Genomic DNA, 19,448 nt, shown 5'->3' on the forward strand with positions numbered 1-19,448 from the left:
TATATTTCAGATTTTTTCTTTAAATCGCCTTTACCCGTGCATGCAACAACGTTAAGTATATTTTATATTTCAGATTTTTCCTTTTAGTCGCCTTCACCCGTGCAGACAGACAATGTAATCAACGAACGCCTCACAAACGGCAGTGAATCGACAAATTCAGAACTAGAATAGATTAATCTCACACATTGGAAGAATTGTTAACTGCACAAAATTCAACACCAGATTCCCCAATTACCCAGGAGTAGAAGAAGGTAGAATAACATATTCCAATGTACGGCTCGAGAGAAGAGCATCACAGCATGATCTCAAACCCGTATCTTCTACTGTCTCTGGCTACATGAATGCATGGAAGGCACATAGCTGATCTGATGCTTAATGAATCATGATAATATTCAGAACTAGGGTTCAAAAATCGGGAAAACTTGGTACTGCTGTTGATAGCTGTGTATAATCATCCCACTTCTAAAATTTGCCAGGTAAAGTAGTTTTACAAAAAAAAACTCATAGGGAAGGGGCAACTAGCTCTTTTCAGGGAAAATGAAGGTCAGTGTCAGTCAGTCAGTCAGTCAGTAGATAGATAATGTTACAAGACGTCATAGCTGACAGGCATAATAGCTGACAGGCATAATGGTACAACAGAAGAGGATGCCACCTTTCATGATGCAAGGGAAACAAGACAGCCATCATACCAGCAGACATCATCCAGAGAAGAGGACAATATAAGACAGAAGCTGGTGTTTTTCTTGGTTCTCTTTCTTCCGGGTACAGCTTCTCTCATCCAAACATAGGTGACTCGCTGTTCACACTTCCAGCTGGAGTATTTGCTCTTGAAACTCGTTTAGTTGGCACCAACACCTCTGCTTCCCAGTCATTGCCACCCCCGCTTAGCTTGCTTTCTTCATCGTCCTCCTCTAATTGAAATGCTGGTGGCAAGTAAGTGTTTTCCAAATAGCTCTTCAGGTTAAAGTTTGGATCAGTTGCCCTTTCTAATGTGTCTTTTGCCATAGCTTCCTGAGTACAAGCAAATTATGACAACTCTTGCATCAAAACCAGATATCTGACATAATTCATTGAGATGACAAACTTTGTGGTCCAGTAACAAACCTCAAGTGGATATTTGCGGAACGCCGGTTCAAATCGACTCTTGCAATACACATGGAAAGCAATCGTGAATACAGGCAAAAGGAGCAGAAGTGGTGTGGCCTGCTTTGACTTCGTAGCCAATAAGCCAAATAATGCAATCTCTTGTATAAGCAAGCAAGCCACTATACGTGTATGGAAGTGTGGCCAGAAGGCACCTGCACTCTCATATTCTTGTTCATACACATTAATAATCTGCACACAAGCACATCAGTGCCAGTTATTGACTGAGGGGTTATCACCCAGCATACAAGCAGAAAAGGGCCACCTCAATGTCATTCCAGCATTAAAATATAAATTTGTTTCAATGCCATCCATCTCAATTTCTTTTATACCTCAACCATTTTGCCTTCCACTTCCACATAGCCAAACAGAACATCTCTCTTTCCTTTCTATTTTGATCTTTGCATTGGTCTTAAGTTAAAAGTATCGGCAAATGTATCTATTTAACAAACTATCTATTAGCATTGGCATATATCTCAAGCCAGTAAACAGCCTTCACGACCTTGCAACTTCAAATCTAGAGGTGTATTCAGAACTCAAACATCATGTGTACTTTTCAATGCCATCCATCTCAATTTCTTTTATACCTCAACCATTTTGCCTTCCACTTCCACATAGCCAAACAGAACATCTCTCTTTCCTTTCTATTTTGATCTTTGCATTGGTCTTAAGTTAAAAGTATCGGCAAATGTATCTATTTAACAAACTATCTATTAGCATTGGCATATATCTCAAGCCAGTAAACAGCCTTCACGACCTTGCAACTTCAAATCTAGAGGTGTATTCAGAACTCAAACATCATGTGTACTCATTTGGGAGAGATTGTAGAATTAGGAAAAACCTCACTTCCGGAACATGTCAACTGAAGGATGTTCAGCCTGATATCAATAAATAACAAATACTCCAGCACAAGATAATGCTTGAATCTCACAGGGAGCAATGCACCAAAATTACAATTTTGAGGCAAAAAGAGGAAAATCTGCTGGCTAAATTCGGTGATTGATGTAATTCTTTTGAACATGTGACGATATTTGCTGGTCAATAATGGTTACAATCGGATAAGACACTGAACACATTCTGCTTGGTGGTTTAAGTTAACATTTCCATAATAGAATTGTAACTTTGAGAATATGTGAAACTGAAAACTAGTAATGAGAGTACCTGATGTCTGTAGACCACATAAGCAAATGCACAATAAATGACGATGAAAGGGAGTAATACTGGAGCAACCACAGCATACACTATTCCAAGCAAAAAATAAAGCTCTAGTTGAGGAAGTGACTCATCCAGACCAACACTGCCAGCCTCCATAGCCTCATCTCTGTCTTTGTCAGTTTTAACCAGGAAAAAGTTTTTAAGATGATAGATAATCAATGGTTTGAGACGAAGTATCTCTCCTGCGATGCCTGCCCATCCATCAACCATGATGTATGTGATGAAAAACAAAGCATTTGAACCAACCCCTTCACCAATCAGCAAGGGTATTCTGCAACACGAAAGGAGAAGACATGCATGAGCATGACAACCATGTTAAGATGTGTGCTCAGGTTTATAATATCCTTTAACACTCTTCAGTGATTCAACTCTGCAGAGATGGTCCAACACATTTCAAGAGATTGTCCTAACTTTATCATAGGAGGTTACTTGTCCCTAAAATGACAACTTATCTAAGGAGAAAATGTAGACCAAGCACAGCTATAAAATGTTCCACGTCACCGCCTTAGGTGCAAACCTGATTTGTCTTGCACAGAAAAAAGCTAACACATTGACTGGCATAATAAGACAATCACAGCAGGTTATCCCTGTTTTTACTATGCACACCACACCATCACTGAATTTTTATAGCTCAAGCTTCTGCAGAAATCTAGCTATTAAATATCAGTATGTCTAAGGTTCATAGCCTTCTCTATCCTAGAACTGTAGAAGTCAGGAGCAAAGAGAGAACGTGGCATATGATAGCTTTCTCTAGCAGTACAAACTTTACAATGTCCAAAAAAGAAATTGGTAAGTTTCCCAGGACTACTCTGGATAAGAAATGGAGTCTGGTAAGGAAAACACACAAGACATGAAAGTGCAGTGCCGCACAGATCACTTGAGAATCAGCATGCCAAAGAATTGGCTCCAAAGTCTAGTCAACTAGAGCCGCTAGATGTCACTCTTGGTGAGCTGGATATGGTACTGACGTTGCAATTCACATTCCAGATGCTGTTCTCGAAGTACACACAGTACCTATATCACTTTGTAGAAGCTATTCTTGGTCCACCCATCACATCACAGCACACAATCATCATTACTATTGCATGTTTAGTGAGGGACTTCAGTCTTAAGAAATGACCTGCAACCATAATTTAGTTCCATGTGGTTGAAGAAAACCTCAAGTCAAAATTCATGCCATCAGAAAATTTTGCAGTGGTCCACAAGCAAGTGCTTTGGTTTATTTCAGTCTCCTTATGCAAACAAATGTGAAAATTACCAGTGCACCCCATGTATTTTAAATAGCATCCAATATCCCTCAATTCAAACAATTACCAATAAATAACCCTCATATTTTGGCCAAATTTTCTAATACAAATTTGGCCTGAAGTTCCCAAATTTTCCCACCAAGTTTTGGCCCCACAAGTTTTGCCAAAAATCCCAATTACCCTCGTAATTTAGCAAAATTTCCTCAATGTGCGTTCTTAATGCAAGTTTCAATGAGGATACTTTGGTTTCATCAATTACAGATAGCAAATGACAAGTTTTTATGGTTCTGTACACTGATGAGACTGAATAGCCCATGATTCATGGAGACAAATACCTCTGTTTTTGAGCTCACTAGTGAAAGCCTCCAAACACTCAAGGCTAGATCCTACCAGAAAAAGAAGTGCCATCATTATTATTGCATGATTAGTGAGGGAGTTCAGTTTTAAGAAATAGCATGCAACCATATTTTGTTCCATGTAATCTCAAGTCAAGTCACGTCAATTGAAAACTTTGTAGGGGTTAGTGGTCTGCAAGGAACTGTTATGGTTTATACGAGTCACTTCATTGAAAGAAACGGGAAATTTACTACCACAGTATCCCTACATTTTGTGTTCCGTAAAGAACTCTTGATTTATTTCAGTCTCATTATGTGAAGAAAAGAAAAAATTGCTACCAAAGAACCCCTGCAGTTTCCAAAAATTCCTGCAATACTGTCTAATTTTAACTATTACTAATATCCCTGCACACCTTGGTTGAAATTCCCAGTATACCTTACCTCTGCATTTTGGCCTAAATATTCAAATTGTCAGGATTTTCAATTTTCCCCTCAATTTCTGGCATTTGCCAAAATTTCCGATATAACACTCCTAACCTAGCAAAATTTTCTCAAAGCATACCCTTTTGCAAGTTTGTATGAGGATATCGAGGATGATAGAATGAGGATTTTCAATGGTATTGTATATTGATGAGACTCAATGAGCCTATGATTTATGGAGAAAATGGCAATGCCACTATTCTTGAGTTAAGACAGTCAAGGCTAAAGAAAAAAATGGACTAGGATTTTTTTTTCAAAAGTGATACATGGATGTTTTGGGAATTTCAAAAGTTTGAGCAGAATTTCCACAAATTTAGGCATATTTAAGTAGTTTTCCAAAAGAAAACCTCAATTACCGCGGCATTCACTGTCAAACATAGTGATACTAACCACAACAGCCTGCTATACCGAAAAACCTTACAGGTGCTGTAAGGAATATATTATTTACATAGCCTAAAAGTGCATTCTCAAAACAAGAATTAAAACTTCTCAAGCGCGTTTACCAAAGCAGCTAGAACATGTTAAAGTTTTGAAGACTGCATAACATTACCCTTCACTAATCGAATTTGGCTCTAAGCATTTTACTTAGGCAAGCAGCATAACACTTAAAGCACAAAGGATCCTAGTCCAAAAGAAATTTCAGTTTCAGATTCGGATTTCTGGTATAAAAGCTTGGGAGAGAGTATACATTGCTAGAGGGAGGAGAAAATCTTCAATAAATAGTTAAACACGCAGTAAATTACATTGGCAACTACCAAGAATCAGAATTTTCAAGACAAATAAATCTTGGATTCCTTAAAGTATAGCTGTTCATGAAACAATCTCAAGCTGCATATTTTAATGGCCCACTCTACAGGGTTACTTTTAGTACTCTAAGATATAAAAATGCACAGATACACTCACAGCAAAGAGACCTCTAATTTGCAGAGTTGAAGCGGAAGCAGATAGAGAAAGAGAGCTGAGAGCAGGCACGAGAGCTCAATGACTCAGAACTGAACAGTGTTTGACAGTGATAGAGTGAGAGTGAGTCGACGGATAGGTGTGTACCAATGTGGTACACACAAAGAATAAAAGAATGTATTTATACTTAGGGTATGGTACACTTACAACCGTTAGGGTGGGTTCACATATGTGAAGTAATACATACACGGGAGAGCACGTAAAGGGCCTTTACACCTAACAACCTCCCAGTTAAAGGTCCGAAGCGAACCTTTAACCAACTCCCACAAGTCTAATGCAAAGCTCATGTGGAGCCTTTGCAAGACTTTTAGTGAGAACATCTGCAAGGTTATATTGTGATTTGATCTTAGTCAAGGTGACTAGATACCAAACATCAATATGTTTGGTACGTGCATGAAACATGGCCTTTTTAGCCAGGCATACAGTGCTCTAGCTATCACATCTAAGTACAGGTGTTTTGGTGGACAACCGAAAATCCTTGACCAAACAACCAAGCCAAGTAGACTTGCGAGTATCCAAGTCATCTACCATGTCTGCATCACAATACCCCTATAGGTCTATAGCAAATACATTTTCTTTGTGTGCCCTTAAGGTACCGTAAGATACATTTCATCGCTTTCCAATGTGCTTTGCCAAGATTTGACATGAACCTGCTTACAACTCCCACTACATAAGCAATATCAGGTCTAGTGGAAACCATAGCATAGATGAGTGAACCACAAGCTAAAGCATAAGGAACACCCTTCATAGTACCAGCTGCCTTATAATCTTTTGGGCAATCTACTTTGCTAAGCTTAAGATAAGGTGAAAAATGTGCACCAAGAGGCTTAGCATCAACCATAGAAAAACCATCAAGTACTTTGCTGATGTAATTTTCTTGTGAGAGAAATAAGAGTTGTTGCTCTCTATCTCGTGTTACACACATGCCCAAAATATGTTCAGTTGCACCAAGAGGCTTAGCATCAACCATAGAAAAACAATCAAGTACTTTGCTGATGTAATTTTCTTGTGAGAGAAATAAGAGTTGTTGCTCTCTATCTCGTGTTACACACATGCCCAAAATATGTTCAGTTGCACCCAAATCCTTCATAGAAAAGGCTGAATTCAGCTGCCTTTTCAATGCATTAATCTGGCTTTTATGCTTACCAGCAATAAGCATATCATCCACATCCATCATTAGCCTTCTTAATATATAAGCAGTGATATACACTACTCCTTTTAAATCCATGTGAAAGCATGAATGCATCAAACTTTTTATACCATTGTCTAGGAGCCTATTTCAAACCATACAAGCTTCTCTTAAGCTTACATACAAAATGCTCCCTTCCATGTATAACAAAGCCTTCGGGCTGTTTCATGTACAGCTCTTCTTTTAGATCACCATGCAAAAATGCAGTTCTAACATCCATCTGATCAAGTTCAAGATCCATAGATGCTACAATGGCAAATAACACTCCAAGAGTGGTCATTTGAACAACAAGAGAAAACACTTCCTGAAAATCAATGCCCTCCTTTTGTGTATAACCCTTAGCCACAAGTCTGGCTTTGTATTTGGGTTTGCCATCCACACATTTGATTTTATAGACCCATTTGTTAGGCTTTTCTGTCCTAGGGCAATGTAACCAAATCCCAAGTATCATTCCGATACAATGACTTCATTTCTTCCTACATAGCTAGCTCCCACTTTTTCTTTAACTCACATGATAAGGCCTCTTTATACGTAAGAGGCTCACCTTCATTTGTGAGCAAAATGCAATCCAAAGAAGTATCAAATATTTCTATAGGTCTTCTGACACGTGTAGACCTTCTTACCCAATAATCTGTGTTATCAGGTAATAGATCCACATCCAAGGGAATGTCAATGACCTCATTGTTTGGCTGTTGAATTGCATGTTGAGGTTGCTATAATACAATTTCAAGCTGCTGTAATTCATTTTCAGCATGCTGATTTTGGTACTCAAGCTGATGTTCAACATCCCCTTGCTGCCCATTTTCATCTGGCTCAATAATGATACGCCGATTGTCATAATCAGCATCAAAAGGAGCTGAATTTTCAGTGGCTGTTGGCTGCTCAAGTAGTTGATCATACTGAAATTTAACTTTCATTGTGCTTGAGTCATTAGATGTGATATTTTTCATTGGCTTTAACTCATTAAATACCACATCCCAGCTGCGTAGCACCTTTTTTATGCTTGGAATCCAAACTCGATGGCCCATTTCACCTTCATCTCCATAACCCATGAAGATGCCTCTATGAGATTTCATATCAAGTTTGGTTCTACTATCAACAGGTACATATACATAGCATTCATAGGCAAAGACTCTTAAGTGGTCATATGAAGTAAGTTTGCCAGACCAAACCTCTTAAGGGATGCTACTTTCAAGTGCACAATGTGAAGATCGGTTGCAAATATGCACCACGGTTTTAAGTGCCTCTCCCCAAAACGATTGCAAGAGATTAGTTGTGGATAGCATGCACCGAATCTTCTCACATAACGTGCGATTCATTCGCTCAGCCACACCATTAGATGATGGATTGTAAGGAGCTGTAAGCTCTCGTTTAATCCCATTGTCATCACAAAACTTATTGAATTCTTTAGATACATACTCTAACCCATTATCTATTCTTATGCATTTTAACTTTCAGCCTTTTTTAGTATTGACCAATGCATTACAAAAGTCCCCTTTTTACCACCTCTAGTGACTAGGATAGATCCTTTCTATATTTTCCACATACCACCACCAAAAGTAGTGAAGTAACCTTTGCTGTCTAGCTGCCCAACAAAAAGCAAGCTCTTCTTGATGCCAGAAACATACCTAACATCGTGAAGGATCAATTCGTGACCATTTTCTAGAGCCAGGTGTATGGTGCCCATTCGTTCAATATCACATGCATGATTGTTGCCGAGGTAGAATCTTCCAAGATTACCTTTTGCATAAGTAGAAAAACACTCCAAAGATGGAGTTACATGAAAAGAAGCATCGCTATCAACAATCCACCATTTTGACAAACCATCATGAGCTGACAACAAAGCATCTATCACATCTGTTTTAGTCATATACATGTCCTCCACTATCATAGCAAGCGGATCTGAAAATGCAACCAGCAAATCAGCATCTTTATCATCTTCTATTTCCTCATAACAACACTAAATACCACATTTGCTTTTTCTATCTCTTTAGGGGTAGAGCTACAATCCTTGTCATTCTTATTGCCTTTTACATTAGCCTGCTTATTACGTTCTTGTTCCTTTCTAAAGTACCTGCAATCGGGTTTTTTATGCCCTTTGCGACCACATTGATACAAGTTACATCTTGCTGTTTTTCCTTGCTTTTGCTGCGATTTTTATTTTTATTTGCAACATTATACCTTTTTTTCAATTCTTTCTCTTACTTGTAAGGCTAATCCATTGTTTTTCCCACTTGCCTTGCATCTAATCTCTTCATTTAGAATAGAACCACGTACACCATCAAATGTCAAGTTGGGATTATTGCTCAATGACACAACCAATGCGTCCCATGAATCGGGCAAGGTCATGAGCAAGAAGATAGCCCTCAATTTAGGATCAAAAGCTGGCAAACCTCCATCCTATAACTGACTCAAAATACCAATGAAAGCATTCAAATGCTCTAAGGTAGGTTTGGACTCATTAAGCTTCAAGTTTACCAACTTCCGCATGAGATGTACCTGATTGATAGGAGTTGTATCTCATAAGTAGCCTTGAGTTTCTCCCAAACTACATAAGCAATATCAAGCCCCTTTATATCAACCAAGATATCATCTGTGATGGCCATTTTAATGTAAGTAATGGCATTTTTATTCATTTTAGCCCAATTATCATATGACAAACCAATAGGCTTATGTTCTTCTAAAGCATCATCACAATCCCTTAGAAAGACTATACCCTGCATATGATATTTCCAAATATCAAAACCATTGCTGTCGAATTTATGAATCTCAAAGAGATTCTTTGTGTCGGATATAGATGCATTGCTAGCCATCCTCAGCAATACACAACTACAATAAAGGGCTGAATGCTTTCAGCCAATAGCAAGGTTGCTAAATTGTAACAATAAGTACACACTCTTGTACTTCCAAGGTGTCCAAGAAGCAGATGCAATCTTTCCAAAGATCAAAACCATTGCTATCGAATTTACAAATCTCAAAGAGATTCTTTGTGTCAGATGTAGATGCACTGCCAGCCATCCTCAGCAATACACAACTGCAATAAAGGGCTGAATGCTTTCAGTCAATAACAAGGTTGCTGAATTGTAACAGTAAGTACACATTCTTGTACTTCCAAGGTGTCCAAGAAGCAGATATTTAGCTGCAAATTTCAGTCTTAAGTACTGATTACAGCGTATGCACGAATCAAATATGATACATTTGCATAATTCCCCAAAATTCCCAAATTCAATGACCCAAATGTTGTATTTAACATTGTTTCCCTGCATAATGAGTATTCAGCAATACATATACCAAGAGAAGCCCCTTTTCAACATTTGAAGCATCCAAAACTCTAAAAAATCCCACTCAGCAGTGAATCTACTGCAAATTTCACTGTCCAATCTCAAAACGACATAAATGTGAAAAGCCCCAAAATTTCTGCGGTGAATCTGCTCCAATTGCATAAATACATCTTCCGGAGCATCAAGTGTGGACTAATGTTGCAAAAATTTCACAATTTCTGCAAAAGCCCCAATTTTCGGGGTCCAAGAGTGCACAAATTTCCAAGAAATTGACTCAACCAAGCGAAAATTTCACTTGAATCGGAAAATCCCCGAAATTTCCGAGACTCGTGCACTCATTGTCTGCAATTTATGGTTCAAAAATCACTGAATCATGTATCTGTCATCAAATATGAAAAAAGCCCCAAATTTTGAGAAACAGATTTGCACAAATGTGTACTCTGAGGTTGTATGTGTAAACACCCAGTAGAGAGGGGAAAATAAGATGAAGTAAAAATAAGAAAATGAGCCGTTGACCTACTGTCCATCGTCTGTGCGGCCGGACACCCTATCGCCCGTCACGCGACAGCCTTCCGTTGTGTCGCATGCCTGTCGAGTTGCCTGGCACGCCGTAAACCGTCGCGATGTGCAGATTCATCTGCCTGCTATGCCGTGAGCTGATCGCCAGACCGTCAACCAGTCATTAGTTCGTCTGACGCCCGTGCACTGTTGATTGGTTGCCCACTCTTTAACAGTCCCCAGACTGTTACGCCTGTTGCACTCATGCATGTAACCTGAGTCTAACAGTTGTCACTACCCTATCAAGCTTGAAGCTAGCGACTACTGTCTATGGCATGCAAAAAACCATTGTAGCTCTGATACCAATTTGCAGAGTTGAAGCGGAAGCACATAGAGAAAGATAGCTGAGAGCATGCACATTAATCGAGGAGCTCAATGACTCAAAACTAAACACTATTTGACAGTGATAGAGTGAGAGTGAGTCGACAAATAGGTGTGTACCAATGTGGTACACACAAAGAATAAAAGAATATATTTATACTTGGGGTACGGTACACTTACACCCGTTAGGGTGGGTTCACATGTGTGAAGTAATATATACACGGGAGAGTGTGTAAAGGGCCTTTACACCCGACATAATTTTCCTTCAAAAACACCAGTCCTCGAGACACACATCATCCTACCAAGATTGTCTCCAAACATTAAACTGTGTAAGAGATAGGTCAAATCTCTTGGGCTTCGCAGAGAATGCTTCCAAGCTTAACTTTGCCTCTTTCAATAAATGTTTAGTCATCTGTGCCCTCAGAAATTGTGACAACGGTGGAAACCATCAAACATTAGTGCAAAGGACCCCTTTGAGTATTAAGGGCTTCTATGTGATGGCCAGCCTCATAAAGCATCAGCTTACTATTTCTCTGCTTTAGAGAAATTGGTAGTTCATTCACAATGCTCAAGTTCACCCCACATTACAACTCTGGCTAAAACTTGAGTCCGGTACAGAATCTTGGACTAGAGAAGCAACCAAAATATAGTTGAGGAAAACTCAAAATCAGAAATGGAAACCGCAATGTTTTAGAAGAGGGAAATGGAAACACCATGTCATTGAGGGGTGGGAGCAAAGAGGTGAAGAGGAGGAAATGTATAAAGAAAGAAAGGACAAAACATTTCTAAGGGAGGAAAAGCAAAAGGGTATGGGTGTCTTGAAGGATAGATAGGTATGTTGAGAAACCCTTCACCCGCAGTTTGCGTTTTTGTGTTTTTGCGTTTTTGCTGCTAGGGAGGTTCCTCACCATCTAGCGTCTCTCTCCAGCAGGCATCACCTTCATCATAGGCAGTTGCACCTTGCGTTTGGTTCTTAGCTACTTCCCACCCTTCTGACGTCACTCCACAGCTGGTGTTTCACTCCCAGAGGCTGTCTTCATTTGCATTTTCAGCATCTGGCTCATCCTCACCACCTGGCGTCACTCCCAGCAAAGCTGGTGTCACCTCATCAGGCTTGTGTTTGCAGACGGAGCCTTCATCGACTGTCTCCTTGCTTATAGGTACCACTCTTCATCCCTGCGTTTGCAGATTCAAAGGCTCCTCACCCTTCGACGGCAGTCTCCCTGCTCCAGACGACACCTTCTCATCCTACGTTTGCAAACTCAAAGGCTTCTTCGGCAATCTTCCTGCACTCTAGGCTTCCTTTGTGCTACCGCACCCTTGTATCAGATTCACTTCATCAGCACGATTCATCTTTCATCATCTTCTGTGTTTCTTTTCTGTCTTAGAGTTTGACGTACACACACTATGTTTTCCCTCATAAACCCTACTCTCTCTCTAGTCACTTAGTCATTTTGACAAGATAGCCTAAACCCATATCCATTTTCACAAACTTGCCGCCTGGTATTCCAAATGCCAGTTGATGAGGGAAACACTACGAGAAACATTTCATATCCAAGGGGAACTTCCAACACGTATTTCCCGCTTCTATGAAACAAAAGCTTCATTTGAACACAGGCAAAGTCCTTGCTTCCCTAAGTAGATTCAGGAGCCAGCTTGCAAAACAGGGACCTTCAACAACAAATTGACCATTTTTTCCCGATCATCTTTTTAGTTGAAACTCTCTGCAACCTGGACCCCATACTTGCTCCACCCTGCCCATTGCACACATTGTACGGGACTTGGTGGCCTTTGTGGACCTGTGTTCTATGTGTAAGGGTGTCATCATTCAATGCGAACTTGAGATCAGACTGAGCAGGAAGGTAAAACCTCATGGATTTTGACAAAGCTACATGTAGATAGTTTCATTTCTCTCAGCTCGTTAAAAGAAAAGCTAGCATAATTGGGTCACACGAGGTTACAATTTCACACAGAGCTTTCCCTGCTTCAGGATGGCACATTAAATGCCACAACAGGAAGGTCACTCCAGATGCCACCACACAGTCATTGCCACTGGCATGGAGAAGGAAGCTTGGTAGGATATCCTTCAACAATGAATCTGTTAAGATTTGCTGCTGTTGAGCTTCTTTTTTGTTCCCCCATGCTACATCTAGCAAAGTTTTTCTATTAGCATTGGCATTTAAAAGCTTGATGAATCTCAACAACAAATCCTTGCACCGATCTGCACATTTACCTGCCTGCTGCAAATCTCTCTTCTCAAGTATCTCAATCAAAGTAGTGAAAATTTTGTTCACAACTCTCAAGGCTTCAAGGATTTTCTTATTGCTCCTCCAAATGAACCAAAGTTTAAGATCCAAATGAACCAAGGTTACCTGGCACATGATGTTAAACGTGAACTATGTGAGGAGTGCTTGCAAGATGGAATTGGCCCCACCACATGATGAAGAGACAAAACCGTTCATTTTTTGAGTTGGGCTTATAGATCATCAGTGTGGCATGGCTGTGCTCACACACCAATCACAGTCCTGGGAGGAGATTGCCGAATTTCTCACTGTCAGCAATCTCCAGAACAAACCCCTCAAAGAATAGAAAATGAATTCATTGCTGGCCACTGAAGGTGCAAAAGCATGGCACCACAGTTGAAGGTACCATCTACAAGGAGATCTGCAAAGTAAGGGTAGATGCTAGGATCCTTAGAGTGCCCCTCAAAGCCACAGAAAGCACCCCTAAAACCATGACTGTGGCAGCAGGAATCAGTCCATTATGGCATCGGTCTGTGATATTGATCAGGTCTAGTGCTTCCATGGAAGCTTGCAGAATATCATCCCGGTGATAGGAAAGAGATTGTGCCCAATCAAGAAAAAGCGAGATATGAAGCAGTTCAAACCCTAAAACGTTCTACTTCATCCTTCCTATGCTAAGGAAAACTGTTTTCAAACTCTTCATAATGGCATAGGGCAGGCTAAATATTCAGTAAAGTGAGCGCATGCTGCTCTTAGCATATCTGCCATCCATCCTAGGAAACCACTTTATCACCATGAGAACAACAAAGGAAGTGAGTCCTATTAGAAAAGAGATGAGAAAAAATAATTGTATGATCAAGGAAACACGCTAGATGAGGGAGCGAAAAACCGAAACCCCAATTTTTGAATTTTTTTCTCAATTCTTGCTCAATGACAGAGTCAACAAAAATTGTCATAACACCTGAGAAATCATTAATACATATTTTTCCAGATTTAATTGCTTAATTCTCTGGACTATCCCCCTGCCATTACAAATACAATGGCCATACTAAGCCAAGAAACACAGTAAATCAGACATCTCGACAGAAGGTTAAAAACTTCAAGCACAGATTAAGCCTCTGCAACAGAGAATAAGGTATCATACTCGTTGGGGGGTTTTTTAAGGATTGTATCCAACTGTTTTTGTGTTGAACCTGCAAATGTGCTGCCAAAGAACACAGTAGCCACCAGAAAGAGGAAATATTTTCCTGCAGACCTCCTTTCCAACTGAGATGTGGATGAATAGCCCTCAACTTTAGACATAAACATGAGGATCTTTGGGAGAAGGATAAGGAATATTTTCAATGCAAGCCCAGGTAGATATCCTTGTATAAGGGACTTGATAAATTTCCTGAAAAAGGGAAGAAAATTTGACTTAATAGCTTAAACACAGCCTCAAATACAGCTAGGCAGTGTAGTGCACTGAAGATACAGACTGCTTGCTTGCAAGCATGCAGCTGCACCAAAAATTTGCAAGCCTGCTTTTAAGCACACAAAAAGAACTCGTGTTCATTAATTTTTACTCGAAATTTATTACTTACAAATCCACTAAGGGTTTCAAAAAATGTACTCTTTCTGAGAGGGCATCCAAGTTAGCGAGGGTCTGGACAAAAGTTATAGGTATCATGAAGAAGAACACTAAGAAAAACAGGGCCACTGCCATCAGGAGTCTGCGAATAGTAAGCTCCACAAATGGAATTGACAGATTTCGCCAATATACATCACGAGGCTCAGGAGCCCATTCTGTTAGCCAGACTGTAGGATCTTTTGTTTGTTGAGTTTGAGCAGCCACAGCAGCACCCCATCTTCCTTTAAAAGAAACAAAAGCAACAGGAAGCAATGCTTTGGGATCCTCCATGGCAAAAGCACGTTCCAGAGCAATCTGCAAGTAAAATCCCAACAAACATGAGCTAGTGAACGAACTGCATACACTGTGATGGGTTGTGATTCAAGTGTTGGCTTCTTTTTCTTATCACAAGACTCCTCATAGTGTGATTATTGAGGTATATTTTTTTACCCTTTCTAAAACTCAATCGTGGTCATGATCATGTACAAAGACATTTGTTTTTTCTTTGTTTGAATAAATCCATTTTCAGAATATAATTAAAGGACAACTGAAACAATCCTCTCAAATAGGACACATACATTCATCAGGTTTATGAGGCTGGTGCAAAATCCCAATGGGGATGAGAAACCACAGAAAATAACATGCAAAAGTCAAAAGGGAAAATCCTGTTTCTGTAGCTCAGGAAGATCAGTCAGAAAATTACATGCAAACATGAAAAGGGAAAATACTCTGTGCCCATGGCAGAACACACACCATTTGATTTCCATCAAACAAAATGGACAGCTCCTTGAAGCATTCAAATTTCAAAATTTTCATGAAATCTCTCTTCTTTTTAAAGAGCAAAAGCCTTTCTTGTATATTTACATCTGTTTGGCAAAACCTATATACACACACACAAACCCCTCTCTTCGTCCATACAATTTTTTAATCAGACAAAGTACCCCCTACATGCAGTCTTTATTCGTTTGGGATGGCACACCCACCAATTGGTGGGAGAGCACCGAGTAGTGACAATTGTCCTAGCTGCACCTGCGGCAAAGGTGGCCCGCTTCTCTCTACCATCAATAAGGATTGTCCATTAGCACTGCTCGAGACAACCTCGCATGGCATTTGTGAGGGCGAAGGTTGCACTGCTAGAGGCGAGAGGACATCTGGGCGATCATGGTTCTCTGTTGCTGCTCTGACTTCTCTTCTCATTGCTACACCCAAACGTCCTCCTCTTCATAGCAACGGCGGTGCTCGACGCCTCCATAAGCATGTTGCAAGGCGTAACAATGGTCCTGCAAGGGGATGCACTCCACGGCCTCGCAGCACGGCTGCCGCTACGTAACCCCTCCCCTCAACCAATCTCCATGACAAATAGAAATTGTAATACGATGACGACTCTCTTTCCTCCACCTCTCACCATTGCTGCCTGAATAAATTGTCGCATATTTGCAGCCTCGCGTGCCACTCCTCCCTTGACCCTTCCGGTCTCCTCCTCTCCCTCTCCCTCTCTTCTCTTGACCGCAGGATGTCGCCGACACCAGAGTTGTCCACGTCCGATGGACGAGTCAACTCATCCAATCTCTTTTTTTGACCGCAAGATGTCGCCGACACCAGAGTTGTCCACGTCTGATGGACGGGTCAACTCATCCAATCTCTTTCCTCCACCCCTGGCCATTGCTGCCTGAATAAATTGTCGCACGCTTGCAGCCTCGCGTGCCACTCCTCCCTCAACCCTTCCGGTCTCCTCCTCTCCCTCTCTCTCTCCTCTTTCTTCCGATGTCGCTCCTCTCAACCCAGAGTTGTCCACGTCCGATGGACGGGTCAACTAGTCCAATCTCTTTCCTCCACCTCTCACCATTGCTGCCTGAATAAATTGTCGCACGCTTGCAGCCTCACGTGCCACTCCTCCCTCTACCCTTCCGGTCTCCTACTCTCCCTCTCCCTCTCCCTCTCCTCTTTCTCCCGATGTCACTCCTCTCAACCGCAAGACGTCGCCAACACCAAAGTTGTCCACGTCCGATGGACGGATCAACTCGTCTAATCCGTCCAGTCCAGTCCGCCACATCCAGACCTGTCCAGTTTGATCCCCACCCCCAACTACACCCTCTTTCCTCCACCTCTCACCATTGCTGCCTGAATAAATTGTTGCACGCTTGCAGCCTCACGTGGCACTCCTCCCTCTACCCTTCTGGTCTCCTACTCTCCCTCTCCCTCTCCCTCTCCCTCTCCTCTTTCTCCCGATGTCGCTTCTCTCAACCGCAAGACGTCGCCGACACCAAAGTTGTCCACGTCCGATGGACGGGTCAACTCGTCTAATCCGTCCAATCCCGTCCGCCACATCCAGACCTGTCCAGTTTGATCCCCACCCCCAACTACACCCTATCCTCCCATATGCCAACGGCCAATTGGTCACTTTTTTTTTACCATTTTCCTCTTTTTTCTGTACTTTCTTTTCTTTTTTTCTTTCTTTTCTTTCTTCTTTCTCCCTTGAATCTTCTCTATTCTTTGTTTTCTCTATTCTTTTCTCTCTCTATCTTTATTTTCCTTCTCTCTATCTTTTCTTTCTCTCACACAAAGACTCGAGAGAAATGTTTAAAGATTAAAGTAACAAGTTTAAAACTCTCTCTCCTTCCCTCTCCCTCTCTCATGATTCATCCATCTCTCTCTCTCATATACACACAATGGCACAATGCAACCATCCTCTTCCGTGGATAATGGGCCATCATTAAAATTTCAGAATTTGAAATCTCTCTCTCTCTCTCTCTTTCTCTCTCTCTCTCTCTCTCTCTCTCTCTCTCTCTCTCTCTCTCTCTCAACCCTAAACCCCAAAGCACTCTCCCTTTCTAATCTCCACCCCTACTACTCCTTTCAAGCTCTCCATCCTTCCTACTCTCTCAAGCTCTCTACTCCCTTAACCTCTCAACCCTTCCAACCTCCTCCTCCATCAAGCTCTAGCCTCTCTCTACTCCCTCAAGCTCTCTACCCTTTCCAATCCTTTCTTCAATCATCTCACCCTCCACCCGTGACCCTCTAGGCTCTCTCTACACATCATCAATGGCACCCCCTCTCCAATGGTACGGTGTCACATACAATGACATGCATACCAAGAAACTAGATGAGAAGAGAGAGAGGATTGACAAGTCTCTTGAGCTTGTGCGTGCCGGTTGGGCAAAGTATGGATGCTCTATCCTATCTGATGGATGGAGTGACCGCAAAAAAAGGGGGATCATCAACATCCTCATCTCTTGTCCACTTGGCACATACTTCCTACGAGCGGTGGATGCAAGCACAAGGGAAAGGAGAACCACAGGCTCGTTCATGTTCCAAATTGTCCCTAGGAAGAAGATCAGCATGCTGAATGAGATCTAGCTACCAATGCAAAAGACTCTTGAGCTTAGCAAAATGTCCTTGGACACCAGTCGAAACAAATGCATTTCGCGTGACAGCCATGAGCCCCAAAATCTGAGAAAGTGGAACAAAACCTTCATATGTGACTGCATTAAAGTGGGATATTTTTCCTTAGCAAAGACTCAGTCAAGGGGGGCACAGCGACAGCCCAAACACAACTCTGCAAATACTAGAGAGGAGGGTCCAAATTTTCCTCACCAAAGGGCAGAAAATAAATCTATGATAAGAGGATTCCACAATTATTGCCGTTCGAGATTCGGCACTTTGAAAGAGCTGAGGCAAGGGGAAGTCCACCAATCAGCACTCTCCAAAGACACAAGATCCCAATACTACCAAGGACGATCAAAATCAAGGGTGGGAAGGGGATGCCTCTGCTACAATACCACCAAAATGTCGCCCCTTTTTTGCACATTATAGATCAATTGCTCCAAAGAGTGACTGCCCCCAAATGGGATGTCAAGAAAGAGTCTGCCAAGCAATTGCCTCCATATGACCAGTAAAAACTGGATATTTGAAGTAAGATGAATTAAAGCATTAGGGGAGCCTGCCCAGAAATTGTGCAGAAGGAGCATCCAGCTGTTACTATCCCAAGTAGACCAAACTATGTTCTACGTGTGCACACACACATACGCACATTCTGTGTGCGCATGTGCACCTGCGCGTGCATGCGTGTGTGACTGTGATAGAGCCTTTGCATACTATCTCAATCTACAATTTTAGGAAATTCTAAAACTTTATTGATTCTTTTTATGCAACCAAAGCATCAAAAGAATAAGGTAACTTTATTGACCAGAACTTTGCTAGGATTTAAAGTACTACACCTCTTTTGTTAAGCTATTCACTTCAATGGTGTAGTGCTCCAAAAGAATAAGGTAACTTTATTGACCAGAACTTTGCTAGGATTTAAAGTACTACACCTCTTTTGTTAAGCTATTCACTTCAATGGTGTAGTGCTCCACTGCATCAACTTGATTACCCCATAATCCAAGGAAACCTGTCTGTTGAAAACAAAGCCATGCCACATAATTTGAGGGTTTCAAAGACACAAGAACCTCAAAATAAAGAAATAAACTAGATTTGATTTGCTCAAGCCCAAAGAGACTTAAAACCTTTATCATGGGTCGTCGACCTTGCTGTCTCTCACATTTGTTTTGATAGTAGATCAACCAATTTTGAAGAGATTCTTTTTTGTTCACAAGCTTTGACAGTTTATTTGCATTTCGCACTAACTGCAGAAATCAAGAGAAACCAACATGAATTGCAGACTAAAATCCTAGGATCTTCTCCTAAACCACCATCTTCAAAGAAATCAACTTCTAGTTACAATAGAAACTCTGCACAAGACCAAATTAATACTTTCCAGTGTAAAAACCTTACATATTGACCTGAATTTAAGACTATTGTTAGCTCAGATATTTGTAAACAGCATCCACATGGATGAATAAAACTGCTGCAGTAAGAAGGATGCACAGAA

General features: G+C 41.0%; 1 protein-coding gene across 2 annotated transcripts in view; it reads right to left on the reverse strand.

The window, feature by feature from the left end:
• Positions 1-213: 213 nt before the first annotated feature.
• Positions 214-19,448, reverse strand: part of LOC148027215 (hyperosmolality-gated Ca2+ permeable channel 1.2-like) — a 34,282-nt gene continuing 15,047 nt past the window's right edge. For both annotated transcript variants that reach the window (XM_087691761.1, XM_087691760.1), the window contains exons 6-12: positions 19,084-19,203; positions 18,892-18,972; positions 14,553-14,893; positions 14,117-14,362; positions 2,305-2,629; positions 1,105-1,335; positions 214-1,011 (exon numbers count right to left, since the gene is read on the reverse strand). In XM_087691761.1, the coding sequence (XP_087547887.1) occupies positions 775-1,011; positions 1,105-1,335; positions 2,305-2,629; positions 14,117-14,362; positions 14,553-14,893; positions 18,892-18,972; positions 19,084-19,203 (1,581 nt within the window). In that variant the 3' untranslated portion in view covers positions 214-774. The remainder of the gene's footprint in view (positions 1,012-1,104; positions 1,336-2,304; positions 2,630-14,116; positions 14,363-14,552; positions 14,894-18,891; positions 18,973-19,083; positions 19,204-19,448) is intronic.

Source organism: Lygodium microphyllum, chromosome 13 (assembly GCF_053477565.2).
Source record: "Lygodium microphyllum isolate KBCC chromosome 13, Lygodium_microphyllum_v1.1.10, whole genome shotgun sequence".
Classification (NCBI taxonomy): domain Eukaryota; kingdom Viridiplantae; phylum Streptophyta; class Polypodiopsida; order Schizaeales; family Lygodiaceae; genus Lygodium; species Lygodium microphyllum.